This window comes from Mesitornis unicolor, unplaced genomic scaffold (genome assembly GCF_000695765.1).
Source record: "Mesitornis unicolor isolate BGI_N332 unplaced genomic scaffold, ASM69576v1 scaffold10238, whole genome shotgun sequence".
NCBI classification, from domain to species: domain Eukaryota; kingdom Metazoa; phylum Chordata; class Aves; order Mesitornithiformes; family Mesitornithidae; genus Mesitornis; species Mesitornis unicolor.
The window spans coordinates 101,547-117,475 of NW_010202544.1; the positions used below are offsets into that span (position 1 = coordinate 101,547).

General features: G+C 44.0%; 1 protein-coding gene across 3 annotated transcripts in view; it reads left to right on the forward strand.

The window, feature by feature from the left end:
- The window catches only part of KIAA1217 (KIAA1217 ortholog), a 92,390-nt gene extending 77,044 nt beyond the window's left edge, over positions 1 to 15,346 (forward strand). Inside the window, exons 12-18 of one of the 3 annotated variants that reach the window (XM_010190429.1) lie at positions 352 to 532; positions 5,500 to 5,654; positions 6,273 to 6,419; positions 8,621 to 8,740; positions 11,900 to 13,579; positions 14,030 to 14,152; positions 14,852 to 15,346. In XM_010190429.1, the coding sequence (XP_010188731.1) occupies positions 352 to 532; positions 5,500 to 5,654; positions 6,273 to 6,419; positions 8,621 to 8,740; positions 11,900 to 13,579; positions 14,030 to 14,152; positions 14,852 to 15,346 (2,901 nt within the window). Of the gene's footprint in view, positions 1 to 351; positions 533 to 5,499; positions 5,655 to 6,272; positions 6,420 to 8,620; positions 8,741 to 11,708; positions 11,765 to 11,899; positions 13,580 to 14,007; positions 14,168 to 14,851 lie in introns of those variants that run through there. The other 2 variants (XM_010190430.1, XM_010190431.1) reach the window with 2 other exon arrangements.
- The last annotated feature ends 583 nt before the right edge of the window (positions 15,347 to 15,929 follow it).

Sequence of the window (15,929 nt, forward strand, 5' to 3'; positions counted from 1 at the left end):
TTCACACAGAGATACTGAGAAAACCCACAAGTGAACTCTCATGTCTTATTACAGACATGCAGTTTAATCATCAGTGTGATACAGTAAGGCAATGACCCAGATTTAAGTTTTGCCTTTGTTGCTTTAGTGAACAGTGACCATTGTCAGTCTGTCAAGTTTGTGCTGCATGTAGCACGATGGAAGTCAGAACCAGTGTACAATTCGTGTTAATATATTTCCTGTAGTTGCTGACTAGAACTGAAAGAACTTATCTGTATTGGCCTATAATGTTTACACATGGACTTTTTTTAAAGTAAGTGATCATAACAGAAATCGGAGAAATAAATAGGTGCTTTTACTCTTTTTGTCTAGAAAGCTGAAAAGAAATGGGAAGAGAAAAGACAAAACCTCGATCACTATAATGGAAAGGAATTTGAAAAGCTCTTGGAAGAGGCCCAGGCCAATATAATGAAGTCAATTCCTAACCTGGAGATGCCTCCCCAGCCAGCAGCCCCACCTAAAGGGGAAGCAGTGGAAAAGCTAGAAGTTGCAGGTAAGGTTTGCTAGAGTAAACGGTGCTAAAGAATTACATATCTGGAAAAGAAAGGCTATTTTTCCTACTTCCTAGAATGATTGCAGTTTACAGATTTCTGTATTCTTGATCATACCTGTGAGTATGCCCCTGAGGAATAATGCAGGTCCTGTGGACAGGATGCAGTGATTTTGCAGATGCCAGTGTGGGTAACCAGCTGAACACAAATTTCCCCCTATTGCAACTGAGGGAGTGAGTTTGTCCTCTGGAAATAAAAGACTCCTCATGAGCAGGAGAGTAGAGAGTACACCTTGCTTTTGACAGAGATGAGAATATCTCTATACTATGTCTAGGATACTGTGTTCAGTTTTGGACTTAAAAGTTGACCATTACAGAGAACTCCAGAAAGAACCATAAAATGTTTAAGCACAAATGATCTAACCATCAGAAATCTAAAAAAAAAAAGCTCTTTTTATAGACATGTTTGTTATCAGAAGATCAAGACATGCCTGAGGTTTTAGAGGGTAAGGAGGCCTTTTAACAACAGAAAACATGTTCTGACAAGTTCCAGCAATTGGAAGCTGAACCTAGAAAAAACCATTACAAATTATCTGTCCAATTTTAACATTTAGAGCAACTAATCACTGAAGATTAATTATGAACATATGGGATTCTCTGCCACTTCAAATCTTTAAGCCACACTCTTGTTTCTTTCTGAAAGGCTGCTCAGGCACAAGCTCTGTGCACGATGCAAGACCTGCTTAAAGAAATCCTTGAGCCTATGATAAGTGAAAGTCAGAGTATTTAATCTTAATGATCCTTGCTGACTTCATAATCTTAAACTATAACTTTGGATAAGTCCCTCAAAGGTTTGAAGATGACCGGGTAGAACAGCAGTAGATGTTGGCATCTCAACCAGGAAGATTGAGATTAGGTGTTAGGGAAAAACCTCATAATGATAAGGAAAGTGAAGCACTGAAGGAGGCTGTATGAGGTAATGAGCATGTGAGGGCATTCTTCCTGTCCTCTTTCTTTCACAATTTAACATACAAACCCATGTCTGAATTTCTTCAAAGTTCGAGCAAAGAAGACACCTTAGCCAAATGTTGGATTTACCTCATTAGCCAAACATGAGTCAGCTGCAAAATTCTTACCCAGCTACTTAAGCAATAGTCCATCTGGCTCAGCAGCCTGTCTCTGACAGAAGCAATGGGAGACACTGTCTGTGAGCAGCACAGAACCTGGCCACCTTCTGCAGTCTGCTAGCACTCCCCCAGCACCTCCAACTGATGTTAGAAGGAATATCCCAGCCCCCTCCTTTTCATATTCATTATGGACCTTTTATCCAGTAATTCCTCTGTGCTGTGGCAGCAAGCTCCAGGAGCTAATTCCCCATCCTGTGGAGGAGCTTTCCTTCATCTGTTTTAAAATGGTCTCGTACCAGCTTCACTGAGTTCCCCATAGTTCTAATATTCTGCAATTTGGCAAACAACAGCTCTGTATTCCCCTTATAAAATCATGAAGGCAGTGGATAAACCTTGATCATATCCTGGAGGTCTCAGCCTGTCCTGTGGGCTCCAAACTGCAAAACTTGCAGCCTTTCTGGTCTCTGTCGAGGCCAGCTGCTGCCTCCCAGGCTCCATTCAGTTGCTCTTCTCTAACTCCACGGAGTCCTTCTGGAGCTGTGAAGACCAGAGCTGCATCTTGCACCCAAGGTGTCAGCGTGCCAAGGTTGTAAATAGCTGTAAAACGATGCCCTGGGGCTTGTGTCCACAAGTACATATGGAATTTTGGATGAGTGTTTTCAGACCTAGCATTTTGTTTTGGGCACATCCTTATCAGTGACCAGTTGTGGCTCCTTGGATGTTTCACAACATAGATGTTTAAAATAAATTCTGCTGAAACAATCATAAAATAATTTTAGAATTCTGGCACCATTCAGTGAGGTTACTAGCTGTCAACACAATGATCTTGTATAATGTGTGCACAAATAGAAAATGTCAGTGAAAATAAATACCATATGGGTGCAGTGAGCTGTGACATCTTAAGAAGTGCGGAACACAATAACAGAAAACTTTTGTAACTCACATGGTTAATCCACTTCTAGAATACAGTTTTACACAGTGTGTAGCCAGCAGATTTAAGGAGAATTTGATGAGATTGAGACATTTGCCTTCTGTTGTGCATAATGAATCCTGTAATAGTAACATAAATAATAATAAATAATAAAGAATAATTGTAATATCTGATTAAGTACCTCACATGGCATTCAACTCTTCTATGATTCAAGATGAAAATTTCAGTATCAGTCTGCTGTAGACTAGAAAACTAAGCAACATAAAGAAAGAGAGACCACCTACCTACTAATACAGTGCATAAGACATTATGGCCATAAATTAGCAGAGTTCTTCGTTGGCTTTGCCTCAGAAGCCAGATAGATCACGTTGCCAGTATGTGTTGTCTCAGCCATTCTCCACACAGAAACCAATTAAGAAACTTTTTCTTCCACTGCAAAGCATGAAACAAGTTTTGCAGATGACTCTGTAAATGCTTCTGTAATATCTTGACTCTAGCTCATCTTTGTTACCAAGATTATTTAATGAAAAATATGGGGAATGTCTCTAATATGTACATTAGAAATTTGGATCCTTCATCTTTGTGCCTTCATATGTGAGAATGCTCTGATTTTTCCAAGTGCTGAGTGAGTGATCTGTAGGTTCCATTAAAGACAGTTTGCTTATTTGAATGCAAAGGGTGCCTCAAGGCAAGCATTATTATTTTGAGATCATTTTAGTCTGGCTGTGCACATTGAAGAATGCTTCAGTTCAGTGAAATGGCTGGCAATGAACAACTTCCATTTTGTGCACAGAAGCGCTGAGCCCTTTGGCGCCCAAGAAGGTCCCATAAAGTAGCAGTTTTGATCATGGTTAGTCTCCGACTGAGTGGATTGTACTTGTCTATTTACTCTTCCCTCTGTAAATATGCTAGAAGAGCTCAGCCATGTGGAAAAAGAGAAAAAAAAGCTATTAGAATAAGGTCTTTTCCTCAAGCTTTTCCTTCAAAGTTTTTTTTCCATCCCATTTAGATCAGGGAAGTAAAAATGTTTAGTAAAGAAAATACAAATCAAGCTTTGAAGTTTTATGTCTTGCCCAGTGTTGCACTGTCTGTGAGCAAACCCCATCCCAACCTCCCCTTAACAACCCCAGCTAAGGGGTATGAGGGGATTAGCCTCCAATAGCCTGTTCACCTGCCACTCATTGAAAATTTCTCTTGCCTGTGTTTCTCCTTCTCGTTTTCCATTTTGAAGATGGAGATGAATGAATGTCTCACAGATGTGAAAGAAATGGTAGGAACCACCCTGTCGTTGTGCCTTCCATGTCTCTAATCTGGCCTTGCTCTTGTTAAGTGTGAGAAAAACTTTGGTGTTCTTGCAGTCAGAGCTGCTACCAGTTTGAGGGTAATAGGTTGAGCCGCTTAAAAGGAGTAAAGATTTGCACAGGCCCCACTTCATAGTCTGCTAAACACTGTCTTAGATAAATACTCTGATTTTACAACAGCAGTACGTCTGACAGCACAAAAAACAGTGGTGCGTATTGACCAAAGAAGTGGTCTAATGTAAAGTGCCTCTGGAAATTCACTCTTCTTGCAGTCCTGCAAGTGAGTGCCAGATAAGCAGGGAGAGAGATAATACGACAGAGCATTTCTTTAAGCTTAAGCAGTTTCAAAGAACATTTGAACTAAGAAGGGAATGAAGATGAGGACAGGTCAGACAAGGGCTCCATCCAGCCCCAGGGGCCAGCCAGCACATCGGACGAGCCTGACACAGCCCCGGGAGTGGGGTTATGCAATAACTTGCCCAGAGGGAATACTTAGCCCTAAACAGCTGAGTAATCCCAAAAGCAGTAGGTTTTATCTTTCTGGGTTATGTTTATTCCAGCTGTTTATATAACACTGAGTAGCTGCAGAAAGGTCATTCTCTCACTTTTGAAAACAAACATTGTAAACAGCAGAGTAAACGTGGTGGCTGTTGCCATGTGTGATACTTAGCCTGTGACCAGAAACACAAAAGGACAGCTCACGAACAATGTAACGCTGCTTCTGGAAAGAATGCCATCCAGTGTCAGTGGAGAAGAGCAAATGGCATTGTGATGGGGAATTACCAGTATGAGAAACTGGACTTCTCTTGGAAGACTGTCCTTGGAATGCAAGGGCTGTCTCTGCTCAACTATTGGATTTGGTATTTGAATCTTCGTGGGTTAGCAAAATATACATATAGGTCTCCAAAACTGTGCATTCCTGGAATAGTTAGTAGTAAGTACAAACAAATGCTGTCCTAGAAAAGAAGCAAGTGCAGTTGCCCTGAGTGCTCCCCTACCCTGCTCAGGGGTGAGAGGACTCATTGGACTAGAGAGATGGCATCTCCAGAACAGTGTTTACATTTCCCCTCTGAGCCTATTTATCTAGTTTTATCCAGCTATGAGATGAACGAAACTCTTCAGCTCCTCTCCTAGCACATTGCTGGCCAGCACCTCCCAGGCAGAACCGAAATGTGCACTGGTTGGTTGCCTTAGAATTGCTGAGAACGACAAGAAGCCTCCAGGTTTGGCGTCTTGCTAGTTGCCACATCAGTGGTCACACTCTCAAAGGTTGCTACAGGGGCACTATCTGTAACCAGCTGAACCTGCACCTTACATGAGTCTTTAAAAATGATTGATCTGTTGCAAAATCCAGCCACAGTGACGTGAGGGGCAAGAATTTTGCTGAAAATTTCTGGGTAGAGTGACATGGTTTCTCTGTGCAAGTGCAGTGCTGTCTGCTTTTGTTCAAGGCATTCCCACTTGAGTCCCAAATGTGTTTCTATTCATATATATATATTCATCAGCAGGACCTTTTAAGACATTTTTTTCCTTTTCAATTGAGGCAGAGATGCAAATATTCCTTTTCCTCCTTCACCTGTGCTCACTTTCCACTGCTCTGTGTACTTGCAGAAGAGGTTCCTGATGGAGAACAGAATAATGACAAACTGACCAAGTCTCCACCTCCTCCACCTCCGCGACGCAGTTACCTGCCAGGGTCAGGACTAACCACAACGCGATCAGGAGATGTCATCTATGCAGCCAGAAAAGAGGCTGCTGCTGCCAAGGTTTGATGATTCAGATTCTAGGCAATCAGACTGTTGTTGAGTGGCTGGCACAGAGAAACATTCCCATGCCTGAGATGTGTCTATAAACCACAAAGTAATTTGAGGCAGAGCTACATCCTGGAGACCTGCTGAAGCTGCTTACCAGGAAACACCACTGTTAAGCCAAATGAAGAAGTGAGGTTTGAGCAGTTCTGTTTACAGGAGTCTTGCTGCTCTTATCTCCTAGCAGTGTAGAAGACGAGTCACAGGCTGCTTCCATTTGGAGTGGTAAGCAGATTAAAAATAAAAAAAGCACGCCTTACACAGATGGGGAAGATCAGCTCAGATTTGAGAGTGTTTTTACAGAAGTTTTGCAAATTAGTTTCTTTGGGCTTCCTTTCCCCATCTGTTCTCTTCCCTGAAGGAAGTGAAGGGAAGTCCAAGTTAGGAAGCTTTTTAATCTGTGAACATGCTACCACATCAGCAATATTGGTTGGTGTTGAACTGATGAAGTAGCGATCTCCTTAAAAAGGAAGAGGGACCTTGCAACAGAGGAATTGCAGTGATGTTGAATTTTCTGTGTTTGCATCAAGAAGCTTAAACTATATTGTCAGTCTGTGCTTTCTCATCCCCTTATAGGAATGCAGTGAAGATGCTGGGCAAATAGCACAATCCAAAGCCCCTAAAGAGGATCACACATTGCCTCAGAACACAGGGCATGCTGTAGCATCAGCTGCAAAAGATGAAGAGGAAGAGGAAGGAGATAAAATAATGGCGGAATTACAGGTATGCCTTTTGGGTTGCACAGGAAGAGACATACACACGGTATCTTTTCTAGGACCTCAGCACAATTTCTAGCTCAGCACACAAAGGAAAGTAGGTCTGCCAGTCTCCCGTGGTCCCACTTCATTTCACTGGGCAGTACATATTTTGTAAGGACCTACAGGGGAACAGAGAATGTGGGTTCTGCTGCTGGCAGGCTGTGCTCACACATTCTGTGCTGTGGTCCAATGTTTCCTGGAGTGTTTGAACACTGAAACCTTTGCTGTTCCCTGTTGTAGCTGGTACATTACTCTAGCAGTGGCATAGTAGTGCTCTCTTGCTGGTCCTTCATTTGGTAGCACATAGGTCGGTTCAGTTCGGTGATGGCAAGGCTGCAGTAAAAGCCAACTATTCCAGCTACTATCAGTGAGCTCCAGCTTCCCAGGAACACCCTCTGTCTTCTTCTGTGCCCATATGAGGAAAGGAAAACAGATACATTTAAATACATTTAAAATCCTTACTGTTTAAACCAGCTTAGTTCAAACTAGTGATGTATGAGAGCAGGGAGATGATAGCAATCACTTGATGGTCATAATACATTCACTGAAATACAAAGTCCGCATGAAAAACAACAAAGTGTAGGCCAGACCACAACTGCATGTCTTGAAAAGAAACAGGATCTGCAGTAACAAGTTGACAGGAGCTCCCAGTTCAGTGCTGTTGCCACAATGTTAGTGTCTGCTTTGAGTGTAGATGTGAGGACAGGGAGTGTTTTCACCTCTATGTACAGGATCAGTGAGATCAGCACGGGACTGCTGCATCCATGGTTAAGTATCCATGCATCCCTCATTTGAAAAGGCTTTTAAGAATATGAAGGTTCGGAAGAGACTTGAGTACAATGTGGCGGTACTTTCATGGGGAGGTACTTTAATCTAGCAGGAAAAGTCACAATCATAATCAGCTGCTGTAGCACAAAGTATATTTGCACACTGCTGTAGATAGTTCTGACCAAAGGTGATAAAATAAACAAATTACCAAGGGAAATAGTGGATTCTTAATCACTTACATTTTGAAGGACTTAAAGATGCCTTTGTAGATGGGATACCTAACTCAAAAACACATCACTGGTCTCACTGATGGGTGAGCAGGGGAAGTCATGAGGAGTGACACTACTTTTTCTAATAGTTCCAGTTAGGTACTCTGGTCTATAAACACATACAAATAGGATGTAATGGAAAGCCAGAAGAAACTCTACACCCTAATTTTTTCTTTATTGTTACTTTTCTGATTTTGCATAAACATGCAATATATATGAGGAGTACAATATTTAAAGAGCAGATCTGATTCTAATCTGTAATCAGGGCTATTAATTTCATGAGAGTTGCCAGGAGTTTAATAATTTCCCTAATACATGATGTAAAAAAATAATCTCCTTGCATGCCATAGTGTGTTTGACTCCTGTAAGCCCTCATCCCTCATTCTGCTGGCTGGCAGGGATGTCTTGCCTTACCTCTCACTGAAGGCAGACCGTGCCAGTAGAGGCCTGCAGAAACCTCACTGATGCACACTTGCAGCCAGCACTGCACTGTGGGGGCAGCGATATTTCTGCTCCTTCAGATTTGGAAGCCTGTTGGACAGAGAAACCCAAAGGAAATGTAAGGAGAACAGCAAGATAAAGGGCTGAAAAGTCCAGGCAGTGCCCTGGCGTACACATGGTGGGAGGCCAGTGGTACACAAGCCCATATGTTTGGACTGTCACCATTGGGGTGTTAGTGAGGACTGGCAAAGGCTTGTGACTCCAAGTCTAAAATTTTACTTAAGAGTTTGTGTGGGGAGAAGTGGAGTTGTGTAGCTCTTGCATGATTATCAGCCATTAGGAAGTAGGTGCTGTCCCAAGCCCGAAGTCTGTCATGGGTTTCCTACTTAAATTTGGATGGCAGCACCTCTGATTGCCTTCATCTCCCCATCTGTGAAAAGAGAAATCAAGCTCATCTCCCTGCAGGGAACTTTGAGATCAGTGTGATGAATGCAGTCTTGGCAGACTGGAAGGAATGCCCTATTTCTCTTAGTCTGATAGTCTGAAATCTCTATTATCTCATGAGCTTGTAGATAATATTATTGAGCTGTGAATGTTAACAACAAATGCTCCTTTTGTAGTTGGTCGTCTCCAGACTTCTGTGTAAAAACTCTTGATCTCCTGATAACCTGCAGTATTTATTTCCTAGGCTTTCCAGAAGTGCTCTTTTATGGATGTAAACTCAAACAGTCATGCTGAGCAGTCCAGAAATGATACGCATGTTAAAGACTTAAGGCCTGGGACTTTAATGCATCACAAGGAAAAGAAGGTAACAAGTGGCGTTTGCAAACATGCCGCCCGGTCTTGGCATAACCTTCTTTCCTTCAAAGCTAACTTGTACCTTGCGTACTGTTCTCTCTAACCCCCAGCCACCACTGCCCGGTGGTTTCCTTCCTTTTACCTCAGTATGGCTCAGAAACACTCATATGGAACATTATATCTATCTACCCTATGTGTCTCATCAGCAATTATACAAGGGTTGAATGAAGTTTTATGATTCTGTGAAATCAGAATTAAAAGAGGATCCATCAGTTTCCACCAAAGAGATGCACATACCCCTCAGAACATCCTTCCAGTGCTGTTCTGGCAATGGATGGTGCAGCATCTCTGCTAAGCCTTGTTCTTGTCTTGAGAAGAATTAGTGGCTTCTCTCAGTCTCAATAGCCTCTTTAGAGAATTTCTGCTTTATTTTGCTTCATCTATTGGTCCTAGAAATAGTTGTTATATTCAGAAATCCCATTCAGTTTTATTGGAAGACAGAGTCAAGGTGGATGGTCTGAATTTGCCCTTATGCTGAAAGTTAACGCCCAAGATTCACTCTTCAGCCATAGGACTTAGAAAAGAGGTGCCTCGCGTTTGGGGTCATAGTTGGGGTGAATTTTACAGCTGGGTCTGGACTGAAGTTGCCACTTGAGTTGAGTGGTCTGGTGGGCAGCCAATGTGCAGGATGAAGAAAAGGACAAGTATTTCTGCCTTTGCAGACCTCTTTTTAGAGTTTAAGAATAATGAATTGAATCATTGTGGGGTTTAGGGGGTCGTGCAGACATGACAGTTTGCAATGAAGGGTGATATGGTGGGGAAGAAAACAGCTCTTCAGCACAGCATTTCAACTTTGTCATGCATTTTGTGTGTGTAAGCAAATTGGAAATGGCGGTAATACTTTCTCTGATATAGCATTATGAGTAGCTCCTCAAGGATTTTATGTGAGACATTGCACTTCATGTGAAGACCATTGCATACAAGGACTTGGCTTGGAGCTGCCCAAACAGCAGTTCTGGTCTAAAGCTGGAAACACCTGAATGGGTGGGGTACAAATTCATGGGTATGAGCTAAAGGGAAAAATGGCTTTGTTGTGGTGTGTATGGCAGCGATATAAAGACAAGTGTGAATGTATCTTTATTACTACTGGTGTCAGAATGAGAAGATCATATTCTTACATGAAAACCAAGGTCACCACTCAAGACACTGCACACATCCTGTAGCACAAATATTTCTCTGAAAAGTGCTGCCATAAACTACTATTTATTGGAATAACACAAAGTCCAGGAAATTAAGGTTAATGAGATCTGCTCTCATCATCTGGACATGCCAGAGTGTTTATTGGCTTTAAATATGGAGTCATGATAAGCTCATGTAGGAAATGAATCTTCTTGTGGTTTTATTTTTTAGTAGAAAGGCAGCAGTTCCTAAAATGATATATATTGTACAGTGACACCACAAGATGTTTCACTGATGCTTAGATCAAGAAGTGGAACTTGCTAAAAAAGATAAATGGGAACTCGATCACTGAGCCAGCAGATCCACAGGCAACAGGTGCCATCAAATGCCCTGGCCTATTTCTGAGTCTCTGACATGCAATTGGACTGGGAGGCACTTACCACTTAGCAAGTCTGGGCCTGAGCTGACCATGAACCCTGGTGTTTTGTTCTGATACTGGCTCTCAGCACAAGGTCAGCCCGCTGATCCCTCCGTGGCTGTGGCTGGTTTGTGTGATAGCTCCTCTGTATTTAGAAATGGGAGGGATGTGGAGCAGCTGCACAGCCTTGTTACTGCTAATGAGCCTCTGTAGCGATGAACTGTGACTCCAGTCTGTCGCCGACTTTCTCGCTCCTGAGCTTGGTTGTGTGTAAAGTTTTCCTGTGTGAAATCCTCAGACAGTACATAAGACAATACCACAAGTGATGTAGAAACTGTACCTTGTGAAGCTCTGCATGCATGGGGAGGCACGTGCACTAGCCAACTTGTGGATTTCTGTAGTGTCACTCATTCGTCTCAGTGGGGAGGGTGACTGTCCTGCCTGATCTGCACATCTTATGCTCATATAAGTGTAATCTGTTGTTCTGGTGTGGTAGAGTCAGCTTCTAGTCTCAAGCAATGTCAGCAGTAACGCTGCTGGCTCACTCGAGGCCAGGCTCATTTCCTTCTTGGTGAGCTGTCTTTTGACTGCAGGTTTCTCTCTTGCTCATCCATAGGCACAGTGCCTCTTCAGGTCATTCCCTCATCCTAGTGATTGGTGTTTATCCTAAGCTCTCACTAACACTTAAACCAAACCCCAGAGAAAGCCTGGTACTATGAAACAGCATTTCCAGGGGACCTAATTTGAAAGTAATAAAGAAAAAAGTCCCCTTAAAATTGCATTGCTGGGAATATACTTTATACTTTTGAGCTAGTGGATGGCCTTTCTGTGTGCTGGTTTGAGTTGCTTCTGTAAGTGAATGTTAACTCAGTGTTTCATTCCGCACTTTCATTGGCACTGTGGGGTGCAGCTGGTAATTTTGAAGGAATACTTTCAAGCTGCAGCAAGGATTTAGAAATGCTCAGACTGATCATATTAACTGTGATGGGACAGCGCTGCTCAGGCGTGAGCAACATAATGTCATCATTTGAAAATCAGCCAGTACAAAACTTCCTGTCAAGGCTGGCCAGAGCGGCATTTGACTGCGCTGAGCTAGCGAGCTGTAGCGCCCTGCGGTCAGCCCTGCTGCATCGAGCTCCCCTTGGTGTGTCCCAGCAGAACGTAACCAGATACTGGGAATCTTTTCAGCTCCAATCTTATACAAACTAGGGATTTTATTGTTTTAAAAGTGAACAAGTCAAGGTAGCAATGTGTTGGAAAGCAGGTAACCAGCGTGCTTTTGCATATTCTGGAGGACTTGTTAAAACAGGAGCCCTAGGTAACAACCTGCGCTGGCCACATGCACAGCACAGAGCAGTAATGTCATGTGCTGCTCTGCCAGAATTTGGAATTTTGCCCCAAAGACAGGCAGGAATCAGATGACAATTTCAGACATGCCTCTGCAGCAGTAGATGGTGGTGAGTTCATGAGGTCTGCGGTTCCTCTGAGAATGGGATGATTTATTTGGGGGAAAAACCAGTCCTGTAAAGGTGACAGCCCTGAGTAACTAAGTAATCCAACTTTCCCCCTTAGGTGTATGGGGCTACAACAGGATCTCCCACAGATAGTGACCACCCTAAAGAGAAGCGGGAAGGGAAAACTGAAGAAGAATTGGGCTCTGATTCATCCAGCACAGCTGACAGTAAAATTGGCTTTTCAATGAATGACAGTCCTACATTTAGCAAGGGTTTGTTTGTAGACAGTAAAGACTATTCTAAGAAAAACCTCCAGACTATGAGCACAAACCTGTCTGGTGTCAGTTTGCCAGAGGATAAACAAAAAGGGGCTCAAGATATTTTAGGATCTCGTTTTCCAGCTGTTGAAACTGGAAAACAAAAGCTAAACTACGGACTCTCACGCGATGCTCGCCAGGCCCTGCCACAGGGTGAACCCTTGCAGCCCACAAGCAAGCAAATCCCCATCAGCAGCGTTGCCCCTCTTGTGAGGCACACGCAGGAGGCCACAGGGCCTCAACCTTCCTCGCAGGAGCAAGAAGCTTCTGCAGCCAACAACAACCAGGTTGTGCTAAGACCCAAAGCGTCCAGAAGTAATAGTGCGAACAGCACTGAAGAGACAGACTCTCCCGCTGGCTCTCCCAGTGAAGACACCCCCCCCACAGAAAACATCGCCTTCATGATTACTAAAACAGCAGTGCAGGTCCTCTCGAGCGGGGAAGTTCATGATATAGTCAGCCGGAAAGGTGGAGATGTGCAAACTGTGAACATTGATGCGAGGAAGGACGCGGCGTCGGAGAAGAGTACCCCGGAAAACACAGACAGTGAAGAACCAGTGGTGTGTCTGGACAAGAAACCTGTCATCATCATTTTTGATGAACCCATGGATATTAGATCAGCGTATAAGCGGCTTTCTACAATTTTTGAGGAATGTGATGAGGAGTTGGAGAAAATGATGACAGAGGAAAAAATAGAAGAGGAAGAGGAGGAAGAAAATGAAGCACATGAAATCTCTGAGAGCCAGAGGGAAAAGCCACTAGTAGTTAATGACAGAAAAGCAATTGCAGAGTATTCAGCAGCTCACAGTCTCAACAAGCAGTACATATTGAACCTTCAGCCTGCCTCAGACCCTGTAGAAACCAGACCTCCCGCAGAGGAGGAAAGCACAAAGATGAATTTTAACAAATACCGTCAGATCTATGGGCTAAGCACGGAACCAAGCTCGGACTCTGCTGATCAGTTTGGAAGCAGGCAGGATTCTAAGAAAAAATTTAAGTTCAAATTCCCTAAAAAGCAGCTGGCTGCCCTGACACAGGCAATACGGACAGGAACTAAGACTGGGAAGAAGACCTTGCAAGTTGTGGTCTATGAAGAGGAGGAGGAAGATGGGACCCTGAAACAGCACAAGGAAGCAAAGAGATTTGAAATCACCAGGTCCCAGCCTGAGGACAGTGAGAAAAGTCCTGGGAAGCAAGAGGAGCCCTCCGGAGCTGCGGTGTCCCTGTCCAGGACCGATGAAATTCGACAGAGTACATACCGAACGCTAGACAGTCTTGAGCAGACCATAAAGCAGCTGGAAAACACCATCAGTGAAATGAGCCCAAAATCTATCCCCGAAAGCGCTCACAGCTCCGAGGGCAGCGCTGTCCCCTTCTCTGCCCAGATAGTACCAGAGACCCCATCCCGAGAGCTTGTAGTGCTGGATGAGAGCCTTGCTGGCGTAGAGCCCCCTCCGTCAATCCCAGCCACTTCACGTAAGGTACCTTAGTCCAAGAAATCAAGCCTCCAGCTGCTTTCTAAAATCTGCAATAATCACCATTAAACAAGAGGGTCTTGTGATTTGCTTCCTTTCAGGTGGCTTGTTTGGGCTCCCAAGAGGTGTCTAACAGCTAATAGACCGTTGTTTGTTGTTTTTTTTAATCTTTGCTGCTGATTGGTGATGGGCAAATGCAGGGGAGCTGGGTCGAATAATCCACTGTGTGAAATGACGAGCGTCACTGACACAAAATCCAGGCTGATCAGTAGCTGAGCAGTTTTCTCCATTTGATTCTGGAAATTAACACCTGCGGTGTGAAGCTCCTGAACTCTCCCTGCATGTTCTACTGTGGCTTTTTTTGGCGCATGGTGTGCAGCGTCTCCTACGAGCACGCCAGTACTGATCACTGCTCCCCCTTCTCTCCCCTCCCTGCCCCTCCGCTTGTTTCCGCAGGGCTCCAGCGCGGCCACCCAGACAAGCCGGATGCCGGTCCCCATGGCTTCGAAAACTAGACAAGGAAACACGGAGAAAGCCAGCAAACAGCACAAGCTGCAGGATCCACGCCAGTACAGACAGGTAGTTTTACCCTAAACCCGGTCTTTGGATGGACATTTCGTGTTGTTTGTTTATTTAAAAACTCCAGTAACTGACTCAGATTATACCAAATAACGGATGCCTGACTTTCACGTGAGGTCTAACTGGACGTCCTGGATCCTGGGGGCATGAACGTATCTACTGATCTTTTCACCATGCTTGTGCATGCATATCTGCAATAAAACACCTGCTGCTTTTTTGTTTTGGTTTGTTTGTTTGTTTGTTTTTAAACTGTGGTATTCAGCTGTGATTTTAAGATGTCACCTACCTGTTTACTTTCCCTTTGGTAAATGTGGAGAGGTGGGAAAGCATCTCTTCAGAGTCCTTACAGGAAGCCTCGGACACTAACCTGTGGGTGTAATAGATGACGGTAGATGCACATTAACTCGGGCTGGAGATGTCTGTTCACACGTTAATAACCCAGAAGCATGGCCAATGTAGCGACTGTTCTATAACCCATAGATCGCGCCTTCTCACCAACCTTTGGTCGCTCTCTCTCTCTCTATGCATTCTTCTTTGAGCACTTTGGGTTTTCTACCAGGTCCAGTCCATGGCTGCAAGACTTAGCTCAGGCCTTGAACTGTTGATTTTTATTCTCAGTAGGACTGTTTTCCCAGGTCCTGTTGGTTTATCGTGTTACTGGCTTTCTGACAAACTGTCTCCTACCATCTTTATTTGCAGGCTAATGGAAGTGCTAAGAAAGCTGGTGGGGACTATAAGGCTACTTCCCCTACCCTACCTGCTTCTAAGATCCCAGCCTTTTCTCCCACTTCTGGGAAAAGCAGCTCAGCACCTGCTCCTAGCGGTGACAGCTCTAACCCTCTTACTCCACCTACTAAATCCTCCATTCCCTCCGCTAACCTCCTCGGTCCTCAGACAGGTCGCATAACTTACTCTACCTCCCTCATCCCCTCTGTCTCTAACGGCTCCTTCAAGTTTCAGAGCCCCACTTACCCAGGGAAAGGTCACCATCTCTCCTTCTCACTGCAGACCCAAAACGGCCGGCCACCCACTCCTTCCTCCTCTACCTCCCCTCCCTCCTCCGCCTCTCCCCCCTCTCTGAGCCAAGGTGTGAAGAGCATCAGGACAATCCACACCCCTAGCTTCACCAGCTACAAGGCACAGAACGGAAATGCCAGCAAGTCCACCCCATCCGCAGCCAAGGAGCCCTCCTAGAGGCTAAGCACAGCGCACAGTCACCGAGGCTTCTTGTTCAGAGACCCCGCAGCCAATATTTTAACCAGGGAATGTAACCATTTTGCTGTACCGCTGCAGGCTTAATACTAGTCACGTGCTAAATACTGAATTGCTACACTAGATTAGAGGGGAGCTTTTTTGTAAAACTCTGTTGCTGTTGTAACGATAAAAGAGCGTTTTCTTCCTTTAGGCAGCGCCTCTTACAGAGATGCGTGAAGGTGTGTGAGTGAAGCTGAGTGTGTGCGCACCGCGGTGCACGGGGCAGGGGAAGTATATGGTGAAAAATTTAGTAAGTTGTTTTGTATAAAGCTATTTTTCATTATGGGGACTAGAAGTGAACAGAGATATACTGAAGTGTGATTACACACAACTGTAAAACTGAAACTAAAATATTTTTCTTTTATTTTGGTGTTATTTAGCTTTGTTACAGATTTCTATTTTTGTCAACAAATGTCATGGTTCCTTTCGAGATCTTTTTTGCCAAAACATTTTGATACTATTGTAATGTACATTTGAAAGTAGTATGCTGGACAGTAGACCTCCACACAAGAAACAGAACAAG